Raw genomic sequence first — 27573 nt, 5'->3', positions numbered from 1 at the left:
GCTAGAATTCTCACACGCACCAGGACTAGCGAACACATCACTCCAGTTTTAGAGTCACTGCACTGGATTCCTGTCAGGTTTCGGATTGATTTAAAAATTCTCATGCTGACTTACAAGGCCCTTCACGGCTTGGCGCATCAATACTTATCCGAACTTTTAACTGTTTACACGCCTAGACGTAATCTCCGCTCCTCTGATGCGGGCCTTTTAGTTGTTCCTTCTACCCGTCTACGCTCTATGGGTGACCGGGCCTTCTCCCCTTGTGCACCTAAACTCTGGAATTCTCTTCCGATGATGATCCGACAGGCGGATTCTCTTACTGTTTTTAAATCTGCTCTCAAAACACATTTTTTCAGAATGGCTTCTATATGATTTTTATTCTTGAAATTTTTGTTCTGTTTTGTTTTTGTGTGTTATATGCATCTTGTGCTTTTTATTTGTATATGCTTGTAAAGCGCTTTGAGATTCTCCTTTTAAAGATGTTATATGAAATAAAGATTATTATGTAAGACCGCACGAATTCGCTCCAATGATCGGTAGCGAACCGCGGTGAAGGCCGCACGCGTTCAGTGCTTCAGCTGGAAGAATGGATTTGATTATAATATTCTTTATCTGACTCCATTTATCAAAGTGGTCGCATTTAGAAGAGAATCCCAATCGAATGTTTGGTCATCTATATTTGATAGTTAATCATACATTTAATCGTTCCGTTTTAACCCTTTGTTGCAATTATACCGTTCCACATTGGAGATAGTTAATAATTACAGATTAATTCAGAAAGGATCAAAATGTAACAATTTATTAACAATCAAGTAAATGTAAAATGTCAATTACATCATAGACATAAATCTCTTCTAAAAGGAAACACAAATACTGGTTATGGTTACACTTAAAATCGTTTCAAATAAATGTAAAACATAAACCCTTAATTATGCTCTGTAGGCCTCTGCCTAGAATGTTACCTGTGAGAGAGAGAGATAGGAAGAGAGAGAGAGAGAGAGAAAGAGAGAGAGAGCTAAAGAACAGCTCTCTCCAGAGAAAGCCAGAGAAACCAAAGAGAGCCCTCTCAAGAGAAGGCAGAGAATTAAAAGAGCGCGAGCTACAGAATGCAATCCTTCTTTTATCCTCTTCCTGATGTCACCAAATTCAAAACTTACTCTTGTAAAACTGACCAATCAGACCAACCCGTGAGACATTTGAAAATAACCAATCAGACAAAACTTCCCCCATTGTATCAAAGGTGCGAAAACCTGTTGGCCAGCCGGCCAACCATTCTTTTGTCTTTCTAACTCAACCTGGCCCTTCTGATGGCGTTAAGGGGGAAGAGTCAATTTCAATATCTTGATCACGACGATGGCAGTTAACAGCAAAGCAGAGGATTTTGTTCCATTTCAAATATCTTTGATTATTTTCCACCTTACAGTTCCCCGTTTGGCACCATTGGCCACAACCATTGAGTCCAAAGGTGGCATTGTCCACAAAGATATGCTTTCTGTTGTGTGTAGGTGTTATTCTTCAGACTTCTCGTCCAGACTTGTTGCAAAAGCAGCTGGTCAGTTTTCAGCCTTTGTTGTCCTTGTAGCCCTGCATGAGAACTTCATCATTGATATGCAAAACGTCCATTGAATACTTCACACCTCAAGAACAGTCACTGAAGATGAGAACAAATGCTTGTCTCTCTTTCTGAGGCAGAACACAGGAGGTGAATTCTTGCTGCAGGTATTCTGTGGTTAAAAGATCATTTAGCACAACAAAGAACAAAAGCATACATGGTATTTTTCAGTGGTCAGAAGTCTGATGTGGTCATATCAAAATGGTCTCCGGCAATAAGCCCTTAAATCGAAATACTTAATAAAGTGGTCAAGGTTTGAGAATAAAAGAAGATTCCACAAGCTCGTACATTGTTTCTCGGAACATTGAAATAAAATGCATTATAACAAAACAAATCATTGTTGATTTTAAGTCCCCCTTTTCATGAGGAGTATTAGCAAAATATTCAGTGTAACCAAGACTCGGAAATCAAACTCAAAGTTCATCTAACTTTCCACTATTTTGGTGGTAGTGGAATTTGAGCATTTTGGTTTGAATTTCTCAAAGGAAATGTAGCAAAAGTCAGTGCAATTGATACATTAAAAAAGATGGTACGCATCAATAAACCATAAAAGAAAAACAACAAATCAATCACATTTATGAAAGCATACATATATAATAACCACTGTGTTTGTTCAGGAAACTTCCAATGTAATTAATGTAGATCTAAATATGATTAGTCATACAATAATGGGTATTCCTGGTAAGTGTGTGTGTGTGTGTGTGTGTGTGTGTGTGTGTGTGTGTGTGTGTAGCTATCTGGATCTGTTAGTGTGAAAAGATGAACAATAGATCTTTAGTGAAGTAACACTTTTAGACTCTATGTCATCTTTGTCGTTTATGATGTGTAGTGCTCAGCCTGAATAGATTTGGTCTATTCCAGGTGATGTTGTCGTGAGTGTAGGGTGTGTTCTGTGTTAATGTTTTGGAGATGGGTGGAATCTAATCAATATCAATCTGTGTTGCATAATTTAATTCCAGTTTTTTCACTGGGAGGTCATGTAGACATATTGTGAGGTGTGATTGACCCCATCAAATATATATAAAGATATTCGCACCCATCTCTCACATCTCAAGTTTTGAGATGCAGGGGGAGGGGGGCCTTTTGGCCGTCCGTCCTCCAAGGAATTGCAATTGTCATCCTGAGATAGAAACAAATTTAAAATTTAAAGAGAAACAAATTTAGAGAGAAACACAGTTAATTGCTGCTGTTGTTTCTGTGTATTAACACTTAAGACTGTTCTGGCAGTCGAGCCTTCACAATCTGAGACTTCATTACAGTCATTTTGAGTGAAGGATGAATTGGTTATGAATTGGTTTTCTATTGTCTGTGCCACATTTAACTATGAATTGGTTTTCTATTATCTGTGCCACATTTAACAGCACAATTCCCCTCCTTTTTGGCACTGGGAATTGAACCAATGAAAAGTATTATAACTTGCTCAAATTAGAAATAGCAAAGGTCAGAGTTATTGAGTCCTGTTGCGATGAAGACATTTTCATGGTTAATGCAATTGTAATTCACACTGTAGCCAGATGGCAATTCTATGTTCCTGTTTATGGTTTACTGCAGCTATATGGGAAATAGCAGAGCTTGCATTAGAGGAGACAAACAAATTCAACATAGACACACATGCAACTTGAAATTGCTGTACAATTCCAGTATTAAAGTTATTCCAATTTACACAAGATACATGGCCTAGAATGCGTAGCATCTACGGCCTTTATCCTAAGTGTTTCATCACTTATAGTAAAGCAATCTTGTGTTTTAAAGAATAAACTTGACTAGTCTATGTGTATCTTGTAGCACAAACAACTATGTGTAATCAATGCGCGCAATGTGTTATACAATTACAAATTTGAAAATACAAACAGGATCATTGTAATCTGGATGTTTTACTATTAAACTCCTTGCTGAGAGGCTGCTAACCCGCTCGCAAGTGAAGTTAATAGCTGAAGCCCTTGCATGAACACTGCAGTTAGCTCAAAAGTTTCATCCAGTGCTGCTTGTTTTACTGCGGCCACAGGAAATCCTGCATTATCACAACAATCTTCGAGAGCAGATATGTAATTACTGCCGGTTTGAAGTTTTCTTTGTAACTGATCAATTTTTGTCGCCATTTCGTCACGCTGTCTAGCCCACTCTAGTTGCTCGTATGCGACCGCTTCGACTTTTGATCTTAACTTTTGTAATTCGTCAGATCGCAATCTTTCAATTTCTTTGATATTTGCTATCGTTCGTTCGTTCTCGACCATTGTCTTGAGATCGTTACGACGAAGCAAATAAACAATTGCGGCGGGGATTTTCTTGTATTTTGATTCAGATTTGAGCTGTGCGCCCGTAGCAGAATACCAGGATATAATTTCGGTGTTACTCCATTTCAGGTTCAATCCTTTATCGCTTAATCGAACGAGGAGATCTTGTAATTGTACGCCTAAGATTGCCATAATTTCCTCATCTACACTGCTGCTGTTATTTCCCTGAAAAGTCATGTTTCACGTCTAATTCTTACACAATATCGGATTTCTACGGTTCCGATCTATAGTGGGCATACCGACCCGTTCTAGAAATGTGTCTATATGTGTGAGTTGCAAATAAAACTTTCCCTCAACAATTCTAAAAGGCAAAGAAGGTTTACTTACTCATTCTGGTCGGAGGGTCCGCTTTAATCCATTCACAAGATCAACAGAACAGCTGAGGAAAGAGAAGCTCAAATCTCTTGTTGATTTTAAATCAATACTTCGCTGAAAACACGTTGCTCGTCTGCTCGCAACATCACGTCGAGGTCACCAACTGTAAGACCGCACGAATTCGCTCCAATGATCGGTAGCGAACCGCGGTGAAGGCCGCACGCGTTCAGTGCTTCAGCTGGAAGAATGGATTTGATTATAATATTCTTTATCTGACTCCATTTATCAAAGTGGTCGCATTTAGAAGAGAATCCCAATCGAATGTTTGGTCATCTATATTTGATAGTTAATCATACATTTAATCGTTCCGTTTTAACCCTTTGTTGCAATTATACCGTTCCACATTGGAGATAGTTAATAATTACAGATTAATTCAGAAAGGATCAAAATGTAACAATTTATTAACAATCAAGTAAATGTAAAATGTCAATTACATCATAGACATAAATCTCTTCTAAAAGGAAACACAAATACTGGTTATGGTTACACTTAAAATCGTTTCAAATAAATGTAAAACATAAACCCTTAATTATGCTCTGTAGGCCTCTGCCTAGAATGTTACCTGTGAGAGAGAGAGATAGGAAGAGAGAGAGAGAGAGAGAAAGAGAGAGAGAGCTAAAGAACAGCTCTCTCCAGAGAAAGCCAGAGAAACCAAAGAGAGCCCTCTCAAGAGAAGGCAGAGAATTAAAAGAGCGCGAGCTACAGAATGCAATCCTTCTTTTATCCTCTTCCTGATGTCACCAAATTCAAAACTTACTCTTGTAAAACTGACCAATCAGACCAACCCGTGAGACATTTGAAAATAACCAATCAGACAAAACTTCCCCCATTGTATCAAAGGTGCGAAAACCTGTTGGCCAGCCGGCCAACCATTCTTTTGTCTTTCTAACTCAACCTGGCCCTTCTGATGGCGTTAAGGGGGAAGAGTCAATTTCAATATCTTGATCACGACGATGGCAGTTAACAGCAAAGCAGAGGATTTTGTTCCATTTCAAATATCTTTGATTATTTTCCACCTTACAATTATTATTTTTATTATTATTATTATTACTTTATCTAATAGCTCATATATATATATTGACAGGAATTTGCAATCTGAATCACACAATATGGTCATTGACTACTGACATATTGTTGATTGTTTATGACAACATGTAGAAATCTTTCACAACATTCAGCAATAAGGTATTATTAATAATATTAATAATAACTAAACGTTTCATAAATTTAGCAGTGGATCTTAGTGGTCAACAGCTATTAATGTTAAGCTCTCAGTCGAGGACAGCATCAGAGGACTGACTGAATCTCTGCTCTCTGTCCTACTGGCTCTTCAACTTCAGTTTCTCTTTACCTTCTATAACTAAAACATAGAACAATACAAGGATACTTTTTGGTAATCTGACCACTGACTGAACCTCACCCCATCTTGTGTTCTAACAACAATTCAACTGTAGAATTATTTAAAGCCTTTAGAATTAGAAGTAAAATAGCGAGACTCTTCTCATGCATATTATCATAACATCACTAGGGAAAAGAAGCAAAACGACTGCAACTATAGCAGTGAAAAGATAACCATGATCATTAAAGGGGCTATATGCAACTTTTTCCCCAAAATAAACGTAAAAATAGCCTTTTTATTTTACCATTTATGACTCAAACATCTCCTGATGAGCATACTGACACCTTGTCCGCTCACAGTGGGTGCACCTATAAGCCTGTATCCTATTTTTCCTATTTTCTGTCGGGTCGTTTCACCGCTGCGAGAGCGAGCAGAAAATAAGAGCAGTTCTGTTTTTTGGCCACAGGTGTCAGTCGCGAGTTTAAATTTCAGAAAAACGCATATTGCCCCTTTAAACATTCTCATACTTTTTCATACATAATTTGTAATAAATTTTTTCTAGTTTTTTTAAGAGAATACATGAGACTGACTCTAAAATCATGGACCACAATGGGAATATGTTAATGCAACTTTATTGTGTTATTCTTGACAAAGAAGTTGTAATTCAGTTGAATGTCAAATAAACTCACACCCAGAATATGCTGTTCTATGAATGTCTGAACATACAAAATATCAAAGGAAAGATCAGACCCACTGCTTTAAAACAAAGAAAAAAAAACTTTGAAGAATTCATGTATTATGCTACATAAAATAACAGCTATGAAATGAAGAAACATTTAGAAACCCCAAACCACTGTGGCCAATTAAAATGGCATTAGACAATATGCATGTCAAATGTTGTGGGACTTAACTAAAAGTGTGTCAGGACACTCATCAGAGGAACAAGTAACAGCATCAGAGAAGCACACAGACAAGAAGCCTCAGATACCTTCACTTTGTCTGGGACCCACTCATCTGTGAAGAGGGAATATAATGCAATGCATTGAAATGTCATGTATTCACAATAGAAATCATCATACACCTTTATTACAAGTGATTATAATAAATTAAATGTTCACCTGTGTTCGCTTCAGACCACACCAGAGGACCCATGGATATGGAAGCACTGTCATGGAAGTCCAGAGACCTGCCCTCTCTCCGCTGGTGTCCAGAGTCACAGTCCTGATAGAGAAAAGAGCAAAATCCAGCTGTGTGAATCCCTGTTAAATATCACTGAACAACAAGATAAAGGAGTGCACAAAGTCTCCAGCAGAGGACAGCCATGAACATTAAGAGCCAGATTTACTAACAGCACCAGCACAAAACTTTTTTGACATTACAAAATTACTGTCAAGATTTACTTAAGACTCACAGTGAAGAATTAGTGATGAAAAGGTGTGGACACTAGGAGTTTCTCGTTCAGAGGCAAAATTGATGAGATTAAGCATGTAATGTGATTTACTGAGGTGTGCACCAATCACTTTAATGGTATTTTTGTCATTATTTACTGCTCCATTTACTGTATTCTTAACTCATTTTGCACCAGTGTTGTTAGTAGATCACACACACCTGATTATCAGCGGCTCTGCTTGTTTGCGGCCCTAAACAGATTTGCTCTTAATAGATTGTGTTGATCATTATGCAAATGTTCCAGCTGTTTGTGTGTTCTTCAATGTGTCACACACTCAACAAGGGTTTATACACTGCAGATTGATAAAGCTTTACATTTACCCATCATATTTTACTATAGATACTCCATATACACAGGCAGAAAAACACACAGACAGGGACACTGGCTATTAGATTAATATTCAAATGAAAAAAAATTCACAACTACAGTAGAGGTCTTCATGGAGCCCTCGAGACCCGTGGACCCGTACGGGTTCGGGTCTATATTTTAAATGATCAGCCGGGTCCGGGTCGGGTCCCAATCTATTACTACGGGTCCCGGGTCTGTTTAACATTGTGTGTAATACCTTCATGAGTGATGTGCGAAAAAAGCTAAAAAACAACGAATATAAAGAAGTTAAACCCACGGGCACCTCTTCTGTCTGGGCATCCTTCATGCATATTGTGGACAAACATGAGAAAAAAGTCAGTGCTGTCAAGTGTATTAGCCTACGTGTGACGTTGAAGTTTGATTTGAACTTATATTTAAATAATATATTTCAAATCAGCAACAAAATCTCAGGTGAACTGTCACAAATATTTTCTATGATGCTCAAATTGCGTAAAAAAGCTCATAATTCAGGTTGCTCCAGCCACCGCGCATGTGCAGTCTCAAGCGCGTGTCATGTTTCTATGGCAACCCGAGCTTCCTCTGTGATTGACTTTAATGAACCGTCTTGTTTAATCTTAAAGTTTTGGTGGTCAGACTCAGCTCACAGAGATGATAGCAAATAAATAATGCGGACGTCAGCGGCCACCGAACGAGCAATCGTTATTATAGTTCAAAAAGGCAAACAGTCAAAGTTATTATGCGAGTTAACTTGGATAAATGCAAATCTGCAAAGACGCATTTGTCATCCATCACCGTAACATAAAGTGGACTTTTAAAGCTGAAATGATGAGTGAATTAAGCATGCTTGGAATAACAAGAGAGAAATAACATGGATTTAACTTTTTGGCAAGGATTAATGCATCACAATCAAGTAACGTTACAAGGGAGACGACGGCTATAGGTAAGACAAAAAGTTATATTTTTCATAACTTGTTTATTGACTTGTTAGTATCAGTTATTGTGGAATATGTGACAATCGGGTTCATTCGGGTCTGTGTCTTCGCGCCGGGTTCGGTTCCAGCTTTTAAATAATAGACGGGTCCAGGTCGGTTCCGGGTACTACATTTTTGGCATTTCTCGGATCTGCACGGGTCCGGGTCCAGCTTTTGAAATAATAGACGGGTCCGGGTCGGTTTCGTTAAGCACATTACGGGTCTCTTCAGGTTCGGGTATGAATTTTTGGACCCGTGAAGACCTTTAAACTACAGTACTAAATTTTGAAAACTGACCATTGAGCAGCGATTGCTTGACAGAAGGCAAAGGTGAACAGCACAGTGCAGGTAAAGCTTAGTGGAGTTTGCAGTGAAGATAAACATCCTGAAGGAGAAACGGCTGGATGTGGAGACGCCGTTCTGCAGCAGCTCCACTGTGTCGTCATTTGGATTGGGACACCTGAGAATATCAATAATGACAATTTATTTATTTTTGAAACTTTCAATACAAAAGTAATCTCCTGTAAATCATCACACATTTGCATTCCATGTTCAAAAATAAATAAATAAATGGAATCTTGTGCTTTAGTTCTGAAATACTGAAAGACAAAAAAATTTAAGGCAATCCTAAAAGTGATATGAATATTATTTATGCACTAAAATGTTACAGTGAGTTAAGGCTAAGCTTAAAAGAATAAAAAAAGCACAGCTTTACTCTGAAAGGATGAGATCCCAGCGGAGGTTGTAATCAGGATCATTCACAGGTGTAGCCCAACACGTGTCCATCACCAGGGCAAACTGGCGGCTGTCGACCCCCTCAACACGAACTTCCACATGCATCTCCTGGTCGAGCTCTGCATCCACTCTACCAGTGAAGGGCCGGGTAAACTCATCATCCTCATATGGAATCATCCGGACCTGATATCTGCCTTCACCAGCGGGGAGGATCTTTGGCACAATGCTGATGAAATAATGAATAGGTCTGTGTTAAAACTATGGGTAAAATTCTGCTTTAGGAGTAAACCATATTCTTGGTTACACATTTATTTTTCCGCTGAAAGGATTAGTTCACCCCAAATGTTGACAATTCCTTCAACATTATTCACTGACAATCCGCATTATGCTCTCTTTAGTGTTCATCAGAGATCAGTAGAGAAGTAATGATGTTCGATGTGCTCTATTGAGTTGGATCTTTCCAAAGAACCCGGTTCACAAAACTGATCTGAATGATTAATTTATGAATCAAGAATCTTCTCAAGCTCCTTACACAAAGCTAACACATAATTTTAGAAGATTTAGAATATACAGCAGGAGTCATTTGGACCATTTTGTGATGAAAGTTTTGAAAGCTTGAAAGTCCCCATGAGGATTTACTGCATTTAAAAGGTGAGACAAGAACAATTCAGATTTTTTTTGGATAAATAAGAACATTAGGGTTTGAACAACATGAGGGTGAAAAAAATAAGTTTTTTTTTTTTTTGGTGAGCTACTCCTTTAATAAAATAGTGATGCTTGACTCGCACCTCTCCAGTGGGTTGATCTCCACATTCATTGAAAGTGTTTGTGTTTGAGGATAAACACAGCTGAAAGAAAGCTTCAGGATTTTCTTTCTGCTGATGAGACCTTCTGACATCGGTGCCCCCAGAATAAAGTTATCATAGATGAAGTGGGTGCCGTTAGCCTGTGGACAACAAATATAACATTTTGTAATTTAGCCTAGATTTAATTCAAGGTATTTAAAAAAGGCAGAAGCTATTTGCACTATAACAGTATTTTCTATGTACTAAGTAAAAAAAGTATTTTGATGCTATGCTAAACACCTCTCGGAGCTTTTATTGGAAAATGGAGAAGAATGAGTTTGGAAAAACGCTGATTCAAACTAGGGTCAGTCGCGTCAAAAGCTAGATGTTTTCAATTCGGTCAGGATCACTATCGTCAAAGTGATAGACAATTAGCATAGTTTAGATTAGCGGTATGGTTCTGTTCTGGGCAAGAACTCCCTGCTAATTCATGCAGTCTAGCATGGATAAGAGCAGAGAGAGCAGTGATAACCCCCCCCCCCCCCCCCCCCTTAGGGTAAACAGAACAGAAGCAACGATGTATTGCAGATAGCATTAATTTCATATTAAAAAGTACAACCCAATTCAGGAATGTAGTCTGATTCAGGGGAAATCAGAATGCCAAATCCTGACTGACGAGTGGAGGAGCTGGGATGGAGGAGGGTAATTAGCTCCGAAGAACGCGATAGCAGCTGATGATACTGAAGGAGCTTTTATATGCATGCTGTGATAGGCATCGTATCCCTATAGGTAGACGTGATCAGCTGACAGTCAACTGAAGCAAGCTTGACTAACGTGCCCTGCCAGAATTAACGCTATCCGCTGGATGTGTTTCTTCTAGTCTGGCTCAATCAGACAACGGTGGGCAGAGTTAGTATAAAAAATAGCCTTTGCCAACCAGGTGGGCTATTTGCACTTGGTGTAAATAGACACTCTTTTGTGGCAATGTTGTGTCCCCTCTGAATCTCTTTGAGATTTTGAGACGTCTATAGGGAGGTCTGTTTGGGCCCTTTGTTTTTTTGTTACATATTCAGAACCCTTACAGAGACATCTCTACAGACTTCTCAAAGTCTCATAGAGATTCCCCAAGTGGTCAGATCAAACTGTATTGGTTCTATCACATAGTTAGTCCTACCATGAGATTTGTACCACAGATATGTTCTTCATTATCAAAATGGAATTCCACTCTGCCATTCCGGACCGTTCCTTTGCAGCTGGGATCATTGAGGTGTAAGACATCAGCTGGAAAACCAGCCTCAAAGAGCTGACAGCGAGACACAGACATGGAGCCAGAGCTGCTTTCACAGGTTTCTGAGAAATCTGAGAGAGAGAGAAACAAAAGATTGTCAGAATTTTTTAAAAAGGAAAAGGCAAGTAATTACAGAAAGAAATTATATTTCATATATATTTACCAAACGAGTCAGGATGTGGTCTGGGATGGTCATTGTTACATAAACAGCCATAAACACCATTTTTCTTCCCACACCATTCCTCCTCAGAGCAGCCGAGCTCAGCACAGAGATCTCTCACATCTAAGAGAAAAAGCACAGATATATGAAATAAAGACACACTGAGTAACATTCTTAATATTCTGCCCCCTGAATGATTATTGCTCTGTATTCCTAAAAGTAATACAATATTTTTTTTCTAGTGAATTAAATTAGTCATTTAATTTTTAATGATTTCTGCTTGAGATCCACAGATAGTACACTTTCCATCTACCTGACCATAACAATTAAATTTTCGGGGGGAGTCCATATACGCTCTAAGTTTTCTGCATGTGAAATGTGTAGCAACAAATACTTTTTACCCATGATTTGCGGTCAAGTCCAATATAGATACTGTTGGCTCATTGTGACTTGCAGTGTTGGGCAGTAGCATTGCTAAATACACTCACCTAAAGGATTATTAGGAACACATACTAATACTGTGTTTGACCCCCTTTCGCCTTCAGAACTGCCTTAATTCTATGTGGCATTGATTCAACAAGGTGCTGAAAGCATTCTTTAGAAATGTTGGCCCATATTGATAGGATAGCATCTTGCAGTTGATGGAGATTTGTGGGATGCACATCCAGGGCACGAAGCTCCCGTTCCACCACATCTCAAAAATGCTCTATTGAGTTGAGATCTGGCGACTGTGGGGGCCATTTTAGTTCAGTGAACTCATTGTCATGTTCAAGAAACCAATTTGAAATGATTCGAGCTTTGTGACATGGTGCATTATCCTGCTGGAAGTAGCCATCAGAGGATGAGTACATGGTGGTCATAAAGGGATGGACATGGTCAGAAACAATGTTCAGGTAGGCCGTGGCATTTAAACAATGCCCAATTGGCACTAAGGGGCCTAAAGTGTGCCAAGAAAACATCCCCCACACCATTACACCACCACCACCAGCCTGCACAGTGGTAACAAGGCATGATGGATCCATGTTCTCTTTTTACGCCATATTCTGACTCTACCATCTGAATGTCTCAACAGAAATCGAGACTCATCAGACCAGGCAACATTTTTCCAGTCTTCAACTGTCCAATTTTGGTGAGCTTGTGCAAATTGTAGCCTCTTTTTTCTATTTGTAGTGGAGATGAGTGGTACCCGGTGGGGTCTTCTGCTGTTGTAGCCCATCCGCCTCAAGGTTGTGCGTGTTGTGGCTTCACAAATGCTTTGCTGCATACCTCGGATGTAACGAGTGGTTATTTCAGTCAAAGTTGCTCTTCTATCAGCTTGAATCAGCGGCCCATTCTCCTCTAACCTCTAGCATCAACAAGGCATTTTCGCCCACAGGACTGCCGCATACTGGATGTTTTTCCCTTTTCACACCATTCTTTGTAAACCCTAGAAATGGTTGTGCATGAAAATCCCAGTAACTGAGCAGATTGTGAAATACTCAGACCGGCCCGTCTGGCACCAACAACCATGCCACGTTCAAAATTGCTTAAATCACCTTTCTTTTCCATTCTGACATTCAGTTTGGAGTTCAGGAGATTGTCTTGACCAGGACCACACCCCTAAATGCATTGAAGCAACTGCCATGTGATTGGTTGATTAGATAATTGCATTAATGAGAAATTGAACAGGTGCTCCTGATAATACTTTAGGTGAGTGTATAGCTTAATGGTAGTGCTGCAATGTTTTATATTTTTTATTTATTTATTTATTTTTAAACAAAGCTATTAAAATCATAGTCTATTAAGAGCTAGCAATGTCCAATTTGTGAATTAATCAAGTTTTTAAATTGCCCTTATTTTCTATCAGTTTAGAACAATCAGTTAAAGGTTATATAAAAATCAGTTCATGATTGTGAATCATTCAGACAGCTCATTCATCCACCGAATCATTTGGAAATAGGTGTGTGCGATATGAAGATATTTGATTGATTGTGAATGATTAAAATGTCTCCAAGATCCACTTTTTGGGAAATATCGTTGTATCATGCTACAGTGGACGTTCTATCAGCTGCTGTTCTATGGCTTTCACCAACGTCATGCTATGCTAGGACGTGATAAATTAGGGTGCACTAGATGTCGGTGTGTTAACAGGATTGTATACATTGCTTGTGAACTTTAGCAACACAGTAATGCTAAAAATGTATCATATCGGTAATATGGAAAAAATTCTGATTTTCCCGAATTTTCACGCCGCAAAAACAGTTGGATGACAACACAACATCTTTTTAACCACTACAAAATAAAACACCTGAAAGAATATGCTGACAGCCAGGCCCGGACTGGCCAGCGGGAGCACCAGGAGAATTCCTGATGGCCTGGTGACTAATTTGGCCCGCTTTTTTATATATATATATATATATATATATATATAATTATTTTTATATTATTGCCTTTACTAAAGTGATAATTTTTGAATTTGGAATTCAATAAAATGATTATAAATAATACAAATAAATCATGAATCTGTTAGTCTTGACCTGACTGGCAAGGCTAAGATTTGACTTTACACCTCAGCCAAATGGAACAGCAGCACCCAATGAAGGAGAAAAAGCGGCCAGGTCGAGCAGAGAGGGAAAGGGCAAAGAAAGCACTTCAAGAAGAAGCAGCAAAATGTTGCAAAATAACTGACCTGTTCAGGGCTTCAAGTGCAGGTCAGATTAAGCAATAAATACTGTGCTTTTTTTCTTTGTAAAATTAGTATTGAACTGCCAGCAAATGTTAGCAGTAGCTATTACTATTGTTACTCAAAATACTGTAAGACTGGAAAAAACTAGCAAATGCCAGAAAGTCTGATTAAGGAACGAGGACTCTCTGAGAAAATAGAGGAAATTAGCATCTGAACTAGCGTTCTGAACTAACTTTAGCGTCCCCGAGACGACATCACGCTGAATGAACCATCTAAGAATTACTTTAATTTACATGCCTTTACTTTTCACATGTATCTTCCCCATACCTCCTCCAGAATTCACGCAACATAAATATGGTTTAATGTCAATTCTCACTATAGGCCTACAGTGTTATACATTTGGTTTGATATCATTTGAAATTTCTCAGTGCGGCTGGTAAAAAGATCTCATCCCCACAGAAGTAAAACAAAAATTAATAAAGGTTTTAAGAGTTTAGAGATATTTAGCTTATTATGTTGAGTGTGCCTTCGGCCATTTGGTCTTTTGTCAATACAGGCCTGGGACAGTGATTAATGTAAATTCCCATTGTTGACACGATTCCATTTGAAAGAGGTTTCCGTCTTGGTCTGAGCATTAAAGGGGATGTTTTCGCGATACTGTAACCAGTTCAGCCCATTACGCTGAGACACACATTTTCAGATGTCAGGTATGCATCTTTTACTCTTTACTTCAGAGCATTTGATGTTATGTATTGGTTATCTTTGAAATGACTATGTAATTGGCGTTATACATTTACCTGACTGTTAATAAATAGTTACATTTGGATTTATTCTGATTTACTCTGGAATTATTCAACTCATAATCTCTAGTAGATTATGAACAAGTATAATTTCAACAAAAGGTTAAACAGAATAGTAAAATGTGTGGTTACTATTAAATATAAATGACCAAATAGCCAATTGGCATTCTAACCTAAAATCGAGATTATGATAAAATGGAGTCAGATAAAGATGAATTGGAATTAAATCCCTTTGCCCAGCTGAAAAACAGTACGTGCAATAGACCTTCAACCGCAGATTGTTAGCCTTCATTGGGACGATTGAGCGGGCCTTACAACTGTATGCTAAAGGAGATCAATATTATTTAGTGTATTTATATGGTAGGTATTGGGAGCAGGGAGGCAAAATGTGATTTTTTTAAAATAGATAGGCTACTGTCATAATGTAGTTTATTATTGAATACATTTTTAAATTTTAGACTATTTAGAAAATTATAGGTGTATCTCAATCAGCTCCCTAGTTCAGTAGTCAGTGCACTGATCCGGGAATCAGTCCGTGGGCTGACTACTGAAGGGAGCTGATTGAGATACACCCATCATTTTTTTCACCCTATGTCTGCCCATTTGTGAGGTTTAAAACCTTCACCCCTTTTTTTAATCAAATGAAGGTGGAGATAATCCACCTAGCACTAGCTGTGGTGCAGTGATCACACATCAGATTCAGCCAGGCAGGGAGGGAGGAGAAGCAAAATAATACACCTTTTTCTTTTTTTACATATTGTATGCAAAATAGTGTTGCTAATTTTGGATATTTAAGTAATGTTAACATAAAAACAACATTTTGTCATAAATATAGTACTTTGATTTTTACTTAAATAGATTCTGGGCAAACAAATTACAATAAGGTGGATGATTTGCACCTAGGTGGAGACAGATCTGTTTGTAACATGAGGCTAGAAAAGTGACAGGTGAAGAATAGACAGGTACGACAAAAATACACGCATGTTATAAATGCATACATATTAATATATAATAATGTGGTAACACTTTACAATAAGGTACATTAGTTAACTACATTAGTTAACATGAACTAATAATGAACTGCACATATAAAGCATTTATTTATCTTTGAAAGTGAAAGTGAAAGTGAAGTCACATGTGGCCAAGTATGGTGACCCATACTTGGAATTTGTGCTCTGCATTTAACCCATCCAAGTGCACACACACACAGTAGTGACACCCGGAGCAGTGGGCAGCCATATTGCTGCGGCGCCCGGGGAGCAATTGGGGGTTTGGTGCCTTGCTCATGGGTCACCTCAGTCGTGATATTGAGGGTGGAGGAGAGCGCTGGTATTCACTCCCACCGACAATTCCTGCCGGACCTGAGAATCGAACCCGCAACCTTTGGGTTGCAAGTCCGACTCTCTAACCAGTAGGCCACAACTGCCCCGTGTTCGTGTTAATTTCAACATTTACTAATGCATTATTTAAATCTTTTTATAACATTAGTTAATGCACTGTGAACTAGAGGGCTGCATTGGGATTGAGTCCCGCCGGGTCCCACGGGACCCAACGCAAATCTCGCGGGAGTGGGCGGTTTGAATTTTGCTGCGGGCGGGAATGGGCGGCTAAAAAAAACATACAGATGATGTAGAAAAGAACCTCAAACGAGGTATTTACAGCACAAAAGCTAAGCAAGGAAAGTCTGACATTTGGAGAAGTTTCTCAATTGTTTTGGTAGGCAAAATCATGCGGTATAACGTTATATGTATCCACATATTGCGCAGCTGGCAAATACATAGCTACTTGATCATACCTCACCAAAAACGCTCAGCACTCCCTGCAGGTCAAGTTGACTGTTTGGTGTTTTTGACAAACAATACATAGAAGTTTAGTGAGTGGAAATGGATTGTTTCTAAATGTCCGTTTGCTATTTTGTGTTCACATTACGTTCTGTTGAAGCATGTTTTCTCAGGTTTCCTTTCAGTCGGTCACGTTCGACGTACGTCGGAACTGACCGACGAATTGGGATCTGTTTTTTGTTTCTCAATCTGTTTTTCTGTTTTCTGTTTTGCAAAGCAGTCTATTTTTATATGCAAAGTTTTTGATAAAAACGAAATTATATATGAATGTATTTGTCTTTTTTTTTTTTTTTTTACATGCAGGCCAGGGAAACGAAACAAACAACCCCATGAATCTCTTTAATAATATCAATACAAATACGTGTTTTTTTTTCCTGCGGGACGGGAGAAGACACAAAATCAATGCATCTCTATTATTGTGCGGGAATAAATTCTCAGAGTTTTGCGGGTGCGGGCGGGAGTGGACATAGCCTACATATTGCGGGAGCGGGCGGGAGTGTAACACATACGTTGCGGGAGCGGGCGGTAATGGTCAGAAATTCGGCGGGTGCGGGCGGGAGCGGGATGAAGAAAACAGTCCCGCGCAGGGCTCTACTGTGAACTAACATGAACAAACCATGAACAGCTGTATTTGTATTAACTAACCTTAACAAAGATTAACTAATGCTGAACAGAGGTGTTGTTCATGGTCATGTTAACTAATGCAGTAACTAATGTTAACTAATACAACCTTATTGTAAAGTGTCACCATTAATGTTATAGTTTAAATTTCCAATAACACTAGTACTCCTCTTTACTTAGTGTATGAGGCTGATGATCCTGGTGGAAGGGAGACACTAGTAGGCTATTAACTAGATATTAGGGAAAACTAAGAAAAGGAAAACTATTTAGGGAAAAAATAGGGTTGTCCGTGTTTCTAAATTTTATTTGGGTGCATAGGATGGCCTGGATGGATGTAGGATTTCTCGGTATGAAATTGTGTCCCAGTCTGGCCCCGCTGACAATCAAATTGTGAGGGGAGCCCGCACAAGTGCATCAGGTATAACCATGCGGCCAGAGGCTACAAGGCTTAAACAAACAACTCTAATGAAGGAGGCATTTGAGAAGGGAACTCCGTATGACAGGACAAGTCATTATGTCCGTACGTCACTGTAAAGTGTAAGGCTCAAGGATCAAGGTTTTGACGCGATCAACCCGGTTTCGAATCCGCCTTTTGCCGAGTTCGGTCTTCACCCTTTTCCTATCACATATCACATCGGAAAGGTATTTACTTACAATAAAAACAATATCGCTAACGTAGTATTGAAAAATTCTATATAATTTACCTTAGAGTCCCCATCATAATATTTATATTCTATGCATAATGAAATACATATGATACAGCACTGTGGCCGTATATTATGGGGCGCCGTTTGTAAAGCGGCTCATGCTGAAAATAACAGCAACATTTTGACACATTTAGCTTCAAACAATGTTTAAAAAACTGGTATGAATTTCTGGCGGTCACTTTTTTAGCACATTTACAACAATATTTGTCAACTTAGAGATATTTTAAATAGTTAAATCTAAATGTTAAATGTTAAATCTAAATGTTAATTGTTAAATCTAAATGTTAAATCTAAATCTAAATGTTAAATCTAAATCTAAATGTTAAATCTAAATGTTAAATCTAAATCTAAATGCTAAATCTAAATCTAAATGTTAAATCTAAATCTAAATGTTAAATCTAAACGTTAAATCTAAATGTTACATCTAAATCTAAATGTAAAATCTAAATGTTAAATCTAAATGTTAAAACCGGTTATCTGCATTCTGAATTTGCATATTAGTTAAATATTTAGTTTCACCCGAAACATTTAGATTCAACATTTATATTTAGATTTAACATTTAGATTTAACATTTAGATTTAGATTTTGTATTTAGATTTAACATTTAGATTTAACATTTATATTTTACATTTAGATTTAGATGTAACATTTAGATTTAACGTTTAGATTTAACATTTAGATTTAGATTCAACATTTAGATTTAGATTTAGATTTAACATTTAGATTTAGATTTAACATTTAGATTTAGATTTAGCATTTAGATTTAGATTTAACATTTAGATTTAACATTTAGATTTAGATTTAACATTTAGATTTAGATTTAACATTTAGATTTAACTATTTAAAATATCTCTAAGTTGATAAATATTGTTGTAAATGTGCTAAAAAAGTGACCGCCAAAAATTCATACCAGTTTTTTAAACATTGTTTGAAGCTAAATGTGTCAAAATGTTGCTGTTATTTTCAGCATGAGCCGCTTTACAAACGGCACCCCATAGTATATAAGCATGGCTGTGATTACCTTTGACCTTGTGCCTATGGCTGAATCACCTTAATATAACTCATAATATAATAGCTTATATGACTTTATAAATTATTTTAAATCATATACTTGTATCAAAAACACATGACATGAATCTGATTTGCTCATGACAAACAGTAATCCTCCAGATTGTAATACAGTACATTATATTACCAGTCATAGTTTCTGTTGTTGTAGTTTCCGTTATGGTTGTCTCTGGCGTGACAGTAGTAGTGGTATTGTTTATGTTGCTTGAATCTGAAATAAATTATAAATATTACATTTAAAAAAAATTATCTCTTACATAAACAATGTGCACATGTAAATATATTTACCTGCACAGTATACCACATTGCAGGTAATTGGGCTCACAAACTCATAGACATAATAATCTCCTGGACAGGCTTTGACTTTAATGGGATTGGATTGGAAAAAGCAGCAGTTATTGATCCAGTGACCGCAGACGTCTCGAGTGACCACTCCATCCTCAACTGTTGGATGTCCTCCGTTCAGCCACAGTGGAGCATAAGTGCCACAACTAAACTGATCAACACATGTGTCTGGCATCTGAACGCTCTGACCCTGAATGAAGAGACGGTACCAGCCGTTCCAGCTGACCGCAGTGTCACACATTATTTGAGAGGAATGTTGATTGTTGGTGGCTCTCCATGAATCATCCAGAACATTGTAGTTGTAGCATGGGTCAACAGGGGGAGCTGTTGTTATGGAAACATTACAAATATACATTTTGCTGAATTAATAAATGGATCTTGTGATTATTATTTTTTTTTTTTCATTTTAATATACAGAGTTTGATTTGCATAATCATTTTTGAGCTTTACGGGTTCTTCCTAATGTGATCTTTCCTCGTATTTTCTGCAGAAATAATTTAGCTAATTTAGCTGTAATTAACAGGAACATTCCAAAAGATCATGTAAAAATGTCCAAAAAAGACACTCATGAGAGTTTATGAAGGATGCAGACAATACTTTACCAGTGTTTGTGATTGGTGGAGTAATGGATTCAATGGGTGTGATTGTCTCTGTTGTTGTAGACACTGATGAGATGGACTGGTCTGAGGCATCTGGTATTAGGAACATTTTAAATCAACATCAATCATTTTCAAACAGAATCCAGAAAAGTAAATGGCTGAAGATCATGTGAGTAAATGATCACCTGTGCAGTAAACTCCACAAAATATTGGCTTGACAAACTCATAAACATAGTAATTTCCTGGACAGGCTTTGACTCTTATGGGGTGAGATGTGTAAGCACAGCAGCCATTCCATGAGGAGACACAGACCTGACGGGTGACCACTCCATCTTCCAGCTGTGGGTGAGGGCCGTTGAGCCACAGTGGTTCACTAGTGCCACACATGCCTTCATTTACACATGATTCTGGCATCTGAGCATTTTGACCATTGTAGAACAGCCTGTACCAGCCATTCCACTGCACATTATAATCACACATGCCATAGTAGTAATAGTTATTATAGTAAGGGTTGTCAGTGGCTCTCCAAGGCTCATCCAGACTGGTATAGTTGTAGCAGGGGTCAACACTTGGGGTGGAGAAAGGCACTATTGAGGAAATAATAGAAAGAGAGCATTATATATTGCAGATTAAATATAATCAAATTAATAACTTGAATATAAATCAATACAATTCATGATTAGCACATTACATACAAATATGAATGAATGTACCTGCACAATATACAGGAGCTGGGATTGAAAGAGTCGGTCTGGTAAATTTGTAGACATAATAATTTCCAGGACAAGCTTTGACTTGGATTGGGTCGGATCTGTAGCGACTGCACTGATAATAGTGGGAGCCGTAAATTTCACGAGTAACAACTCCATCTTCAAGCCGAGGATGAGAGTCACCAAGATACAGAGAACTATAACCTCCACATGACATGTAAGACGCACACCACTCAGGCATCTGAGCACTCAAGCCATTCATGAAGAGTCGATACCAGCCATCCCATTCTACACGAGTGTCATCATGATCAGATATAGATCCATACACAGACCAGTAATTGAGTGTGCTTCTCCAGTAGTTGTCGAGTATGTTGTAGTTATTGCACGGATCGTCATCTGTTAGTGAGAGATGATTAGATTAAAACAAAAAACATTTAGATTTCAATGAAGATCTTCACAAGTGCAAATCTGAATCAGTGAAAAACAGGAATCATCATGAGATTCTTAAACTATTTTATAATAATAAAATATAATAATAGTATATAATAATGTTAGTAATATTATACAGTTGTAATATACAGTATATTTTATGCAAATATAGTAAATACATGTTTGTTATGACATTGCTTTTAACATGTGATATTTTCAGTAGGTTTGGTTAGAACATTAAATGAAAAGAAGCCGAAGTTACTAATAATAATAATTTAAAAAAAGAGATAAATGAAATGAAAAAGAGACGCAGCTTTTCAATACATGTGATAATACTTATACATAATAATGTTGTAATATATAAAATATACTGATATTGTGTACACCCTTGTTCCAAAACCCTTATGATGACAAATAAAACGAGGACCGTGACGTCGCCCGGTATGGCGCAGCCGGGGCCCCACCCTGGAGCCAGGCCTGGGGTTGGGTCTCGTATGCGAGCGCCTGGTGGCCGGGCCTTCCCCCACGGGGTCCGGCCGGGCTCAGCCCAAAGGAGCGACGTGGGGACACCTTCCCGTGGGCCCACCACTCACCGGAGGGACCATAAGGGGCCGGTGCGAAGAGAATCGGGCGGCAGTCGAAGGCGGAGGCCTAGACGACCCGATCCCTGGACACAGAATCTGGCTCTTGGGACATGGAATGTCACCTCGCTGGCGGGGAAAGAGCCTGAGATTGTGCGTGAGGTTGAGAGGTTCCGACTACAGATAGTCGGAATCACCTCCACGCACGGCTTGGGCTCTGGAACCACACTCCTCGAGAGGGGATGGACTCTTTACCACTCTGGAGTTGCCCATGGTGAGAGGCGGCGGGCTGGTGTGGGTTTGCTTATAGCCCCCCAGCTCTGCCGCCATGTGTTGGAGTTCACCCCGGTGAACGAGAGGGTCGTTTCCCTGCGGCTTCGGCTCGGGGATAGGTCTCTCACTGTTGTGTGTGCCTACGGGCCAAACAGCAGTGCAGAGTACCCGACCTTCTTGGTGTCCCTGGGAGGGGTGCTGGAGAGTGCTCCGACTGGGGACTCCGTCGTTCTACTGGGGGACTTCAATGCCCACGTGGGCAATGACAGTGAAACCTGGAGGGGCGTGATTGGGAGGAACGGCCCCCCTGATCTGAACCCGAGTGGTGTTCAGTTATTGGACTTCTGTGCTAGTTACAGTTTGTCCATAACGAACACCATGTTCAAGCATAAGGGTGTCCATCAGTGCACATGGCACCAGGACACCCTAGGTCGTAGGTCAATGATCGACTTTGTGGTCGTTTCATCTGACCTGCGGCCGTATGTCTTGGACACTCGGGTGAAGAGAGGGGCGGAGCTGTCAACTGATCACCACCTGGTGGTGAGTTGGATCCGATGGCGGGGGAGGAAGCTGGATAGACTCGGTAGACCCAAACGTACTGTGAGGGTCTGCTGGGAACGTTTGGCCGAGTCTCCTGTCAGAGAGATCTTCAACTCCTGCCTCCGGCAGAGCTTCGACCAGATCCCGAGGGAGGCTGGAGATATTGAGTCCGAGTGGACCATGTTCTCCACCTCCATTGTCAAAGCGGCCGCTCGGAGCTGTGGACGCAAGGTCTCCGGTGCCTGTCGAGGCGGCAATCCCCGAACCCGGTGGTGGACACCGGAAGTAAGGGATGCCGTCAAGCTGAAGAAGGAGTCCTATCGGGCCGGGCTGGCTTGTGGGACTCCTGAAGCAGCTGACAGGTACCGACAGGCTAAACGGACTGCAGCCCGGGTGGTTGTGGAGGCAAAAACTCGGGCCTGGGAGGAGTTCGGTGAGGCCATGGAAAAGGACTATCGGCTGGCCTCGAAGAGATTCTGGCAAACCGTCCGGCGCCTCAGGAGGGGGAAGCAGTGCCCTACCAACGCTGTTTACAGTGGCGATGGGCGGCTGTTGACCTCAACTGGGGATGTTGTCGGACGGTGGAAGGAGTACTTCGAGGATCTCCTCAATCCCGCCGTCACGTCTTCCATTGGGGAAGCAGAGGCTGGGGGCTCAGAGGAGGACTCGTCCATCACCCAAGCTGAAGTCACCGAGGTGGTCAAGAAACTCCTCGGTGGCAAGGCACCGGGGGTGGATGAGATCCGCCCTGAGTACCTCAAGTCTCTGGATGTTGTGGGGCTGTCTTGGCTGACACGCCTCTGCAGCATCGCGTGGCGGTCGGGGACAGTGCCTCTGGTATGGCAGACCGGGGTGGTGGTCCCTCTTTTTAAGAAGGGGGACCGGAGGGTGTGTTCCAACTATAGGGGGATCACACTTCTCAGCCTCCCCGGGAAAGTCTATGCCAGGGTACTGGAGAGGAGAATTCGGCCGATAGTGGAACCTCGGATTCAGGAGGAACAGTGTGGTTTTCGTCCTGGTCGTGGAACACTGGATCAGCTCTATACCCTCTACAGGGTGCTGGAGGGTTCATGGGAGTTTGCCCAACCAGTCCACATTTGTTTTGTGGATTTGGAGAAGGCATTCGACTGTGTCCCTCGCGGCATCCTGTGGAGGGTGCTGGGGGAATATGGGGTCCGGGGTCCTTTGCTGAGGGCTGTCCGGTCCCTGTATGACCGAAGCAGGAGTTTGGTCCGCATTGCCGGCAGTAAGTCAGACTTGTTCCCGGTGCATGTTGGACTCCGGCAGGGCTGCCCTTTGTCGCAGGTTCTGTTCATAATTTTTATGGACAGAATTTCTAGGCGCAGCCAAGGGCCGGAGGGTGTCAGGTTTGGGGACCACACGGTTTCGTCTCTGCTCTTTGCGGATGACGTTGTCGTGTTGGCCCCTTCTAACCAGGACCTTCAGCATGCACTGGGACGGTTTGCAGCCGAGTGTGAAGCGGCTGGGATGGGGATCAGCACCTCCAAATCCGAGGCCATGGTCCTCAGTCGGAAAAGGGTGGCTTGCCCACTTCAGGTTGGTGGAGAGTTCCTGCCCCAAGTGGAGGAGTTCAAGTATCTAGGGGTCTTGTTCACGAGGGAGGGGAGGATGGAACGGGAGATTGACAGACGGATCGGTGCAGCTTCTGCAGTAATGCGGTCGATGTACCGGTCTGTCGTGGTGAAGAAAGAGCTAAGCCGTAAGGCGAAGCTCTCGATTTACCGGTCAATCTACGTTCCTACTCTCACCTATGGTCATGAGCTTTGGGTCATGACCGAAAGGACAAGATCCCGGATACAGGCGGCCGAAATGAGCTTTCTTCGCAGGGTGGCTGGGCGCTCCCTTAGAGATAGGGTGAGAAGCTCAGTCACTCGGGAGGAACTCGGAGTAGAGCCGCTGCTCCTCCACATCGAGAGGGGACAGCTGAGGTGGCTCTGGCATCTGTTCCGGATGCCTCCTGAACGCCTTCCCGGGAAGGTGTTTCGGGCATGTCCAACCGGGAGGAGACCCCGGGGAAGACCGAGGACACGCTGGAGGGACTATGTCTCCCGGCTGGCCTTGGAACGCCTCGGTGTCCCCCCGGAAGTGCTAGAGGAAGTGTCTAGGGAGAGGGAAGTCTGGGCATCTCTGCTTAGACTGCTGCTCCCGCGACCCGGCCCCGGATAAGCGGAAGAAGATGGATGGATGGATGGATATTGTGTACACACATTTCATATGACTTTAACAAAAAAACACCAGCAAGTAAAGAAAACATCTTCATCAGTTTGACAACACATGCTGCAAACATTCACAACACAACCAAATACAGAATGTTGTCTTTTCTTAGCAAAGCAATAATGACCACTGACGATTTGAAATAAAATCAAACAAACTGTTTACTGAAGTTTCTTAACAGGATTAACAACTGTTGCAGTGCACACACATTGAATAATTCTCAATTCTCTCTTCTTTGCTTCTGATTGCTCTCGCTCTGCCACTATATGGGTAGACTTTTCTTAAAGCTGAACAACCTTATAAACAGCAATTTAAACAGTTTCTGTTATTATTGAAAACAATTAAACATTATATTATTACTCTAATTAATTAACAACATCCTCCCCCCATGAACAACTGTTCATCAACTTTCTAATGCATCAAATCTCTAATGCATAAAGCAACTAAATGGGTCTCTTCAACACAGTCCCTGGGGATGTGTGAAAAGCACAGGATCTAACTTTGCCATCTCGACCTGGAAAAGGTGTTCAATTTTTCAGGTCCAGTAGATAGTCCTTTCTCCAGCGATTCCACAGGTTGGTCATAAGTCATTTCCTGTATCGCCACCTTCTTGTCATATCTTCCTTACTCACAGTGGTATGGTCATTGTCTGCAGGAAATGGTTTTGGGGGAAGTGAAGTGAGTCGGTCACCAACCAAGAAGTGTGCAGGTGTTAGTGGCTGTGGCTCGTCAAGCTCAATGTGGACAAAGGTAAGGGGTCTGGAATTCAGTGTGACCTCTACTTCGGCAAGGAGCGTAGACATTTTCTTCAAATGTGAATGATGCTCTTTCCTAGCACCTTCCTCAGGCTCGTTTTCACAGACCTTACAAACCTCTCCCAAAATCCACCCCACCAGGCTGCTCGTTCTACTATGAAACACCAAGTGATGCCTTTCCCCTGAGAAATAATCCAGAATTTGTGGGTCTTTTATGGATTTTCACTAGCCTGACGTCAGAACTCAATTCTAGTCAGAATATGAGTCTGATACAGCTCCATTGGGCTATGATTATGGGGTGTGTTTCAACTGAACTCAATCAGAGCAACGGAGCGACGCATAACGTTAAATGTCAACAGAACTCAACTGCACACAGTGTTGCCAAGTCCATGGTTTTTCCGCGGGTTGAAGTGACCGCAATTAAGTGATATTTAGACCCAGGAATGCGAATTTTAGCATGCAACCCAGCCAAAAAATACATATTTTACCCCCAAACTCCATTTTTTTCCAGAGATCTGCCCCGGAAAGCTATTGGGCTTATTTTGGGCTAGTTTAGGGCTAGTTTTGAGTAGGAATTGGGCGGGTTTTGTTGTGAAAACTTGGCAACCCTCTCTGCATGCATGCTGGAAGAAGTAGAAGAAGAAGATGATGAGTGTAAGTGATCTTCATTTCTGAGAGAAATAGTAAAGGTGAATGCATATATGAACAAGTTCTCCGTTTAGGATTAGAACAAAATCAACCCAAGCGCTTTTTGGTGATGTGGATATTTACGTTACTGTTGATCATCTGTCCATCATCGTCTAAAGCCCGCCCTGAAAATGTAATTGGTCCGAACAGCTCCTGTTCAGGCATAGTTGCTCCACAACGGATCAATTCCAGACCGAACTGCACAACCTCAAATGTTGTGGGCGGGGCTAAGTTCGGCTGGCATCCAGGCCAGATTTCCACAGCTCACTAAGCCATTGGTTCACTCTTTTAAAAGTTTTGGAATTGTCTGAATAGATGACTTAACACAGCCCTCTTCTGGAAACAAATCGCTTGAGTGCTAACAGGAAACTTTCAGTTGACTGACTAGAAACCAGCTCAAATTGAACCGCTCTAGTGATGGCACATGTGAACAGAGAAATATAAGCCTTGCATATCACATCATCATTCTTCACATACAGTGGACCTGCAAAGTCTATGCCAGTTATTTCAAATGGAGGGGTCTCTGTCATTCTGTCTTGTGGTAATGGAGCAGTGTTCTGTTGGGGCGAGCTTTGCTTTAAATCTTTTGCGCACAGTACATTTAACAGATACTTTTCACAATTTGTCTGCCTCTCAAAATCCAGTATTTGCTTCTGATTTGTACTAGTGTGTCTCTCAGACCAGAATGCATGATAAATTCATGTTTGTGCTGAACCAGCAGCTCACAATGTCTTTGTTGGGCAGAATCCATGGATGTTTTTCTCTGTAACTAAAATCTGACTGTTGCAGTCTGCCTACAACACAGAGCAAATCATCTTCATCAAGGAAAGGTTTTAGGTCTCTGATTTTTTAATCTGAGTTCAGGGGCTTACCAGCTTTCAGCAAATTTATCCTCTGACCAAAACTGCCATCTTGTGTCCCTTTTATCCAGTACGTCTAAAGGCCAATTTATACTTCTGCGTCGAGTGCACGCAGAGGGTACGGCGTACCCTACGCATAGACGCGTTGGATACGCCGTACCCTACGCCGTAGCCTGACGCGCACCTCTCCAAAAATGTAACAACATGTCAATTCTACGCGGACCGCAAGCGCTGTGATTGGTCTACCAGAACCCTTCCCTCAGGTCAATAAATGAATAAAAAATCTGCGATAGGAGTGTGTGTGTGTGTGTCCAGAAATTGGATGATAGTTCCTTATGTCTGCTATAACACAATATTTTGCAGTCCAGCGATTCTTTATGGTAGTAAATAAATACATAGATCCACTGAGTATAGTTTATTTATTTTCTCATTAAAACCAAAGATGTTAATCAGTGATTGTATATCAAGAACAGGGACACATTAGGGTATATTTCATGAATGAAGTCTCCGCAACAGC

General features: G+C 40.7%; 1 protein-coding gene across 1 annotated transcript in view; it reads right to left on the bottom strand.

Annotated features, from left to right (window-relative positions):
• Positions 1-6530: 6530 nt before the first annotated feature.
• LOC307143783 (uncharacterized protein) overlaps positions 6531-27573 on the bottom strand; it is a gene marked incomplete at both ends in the record, with an annotated part of 84566 nt that continues 63523 nt past the window's right edge. The window contains 11 exons of the mRNA XM_079845544.1: positions 6531-6634; positions 6739-6841; positions 8669-8831; positions 9087-9332; positions 9895-10052; positions 11066-11250; positions 11343-11462; positions 19331-19711; positions 19990-20079; positions 20172-20573; positions 20700-21092. Of these exons, the coding sequence (XP_079701670.1) occupies positions 6531-6634; positions 6739-6841; positions 8669-8831; positions 9087-9332; positions 9895-10052; positions 11066-11250; positions 11343-11462; positions 19331-19711; positions 19990-20079; positions 20172-20573; positions 20700-21092 (2345 nt within the window). The remainder of the gene's footprint in view (positions 6635-6738; positions 6842-8668; positions 8832-9086; positions 9333-9894; positions 10053-11065; positions 11251-11342; positions 11463-19330; positions 19712-19989; positions 20080-20171; positions 20574-20699; positions 21093-27573) is intronic.

This window comes from Gobio gobio (assembly GCF_949357685.1).
Source record: "Gobio gobio genome assembly, chromosome: 20".
NCBI classification, from domain to species: domain Eukaryota; kingdom Metazoa; phylum Chordata; class Actinopteri; order Cypriniformes; family Gobionidae; genus Gobio; species Gobio gobio.
Note: the sequence above shows the minus strand (reverse complement) of the source record. Positions and strands in the feature narration are given on the sequence as shown.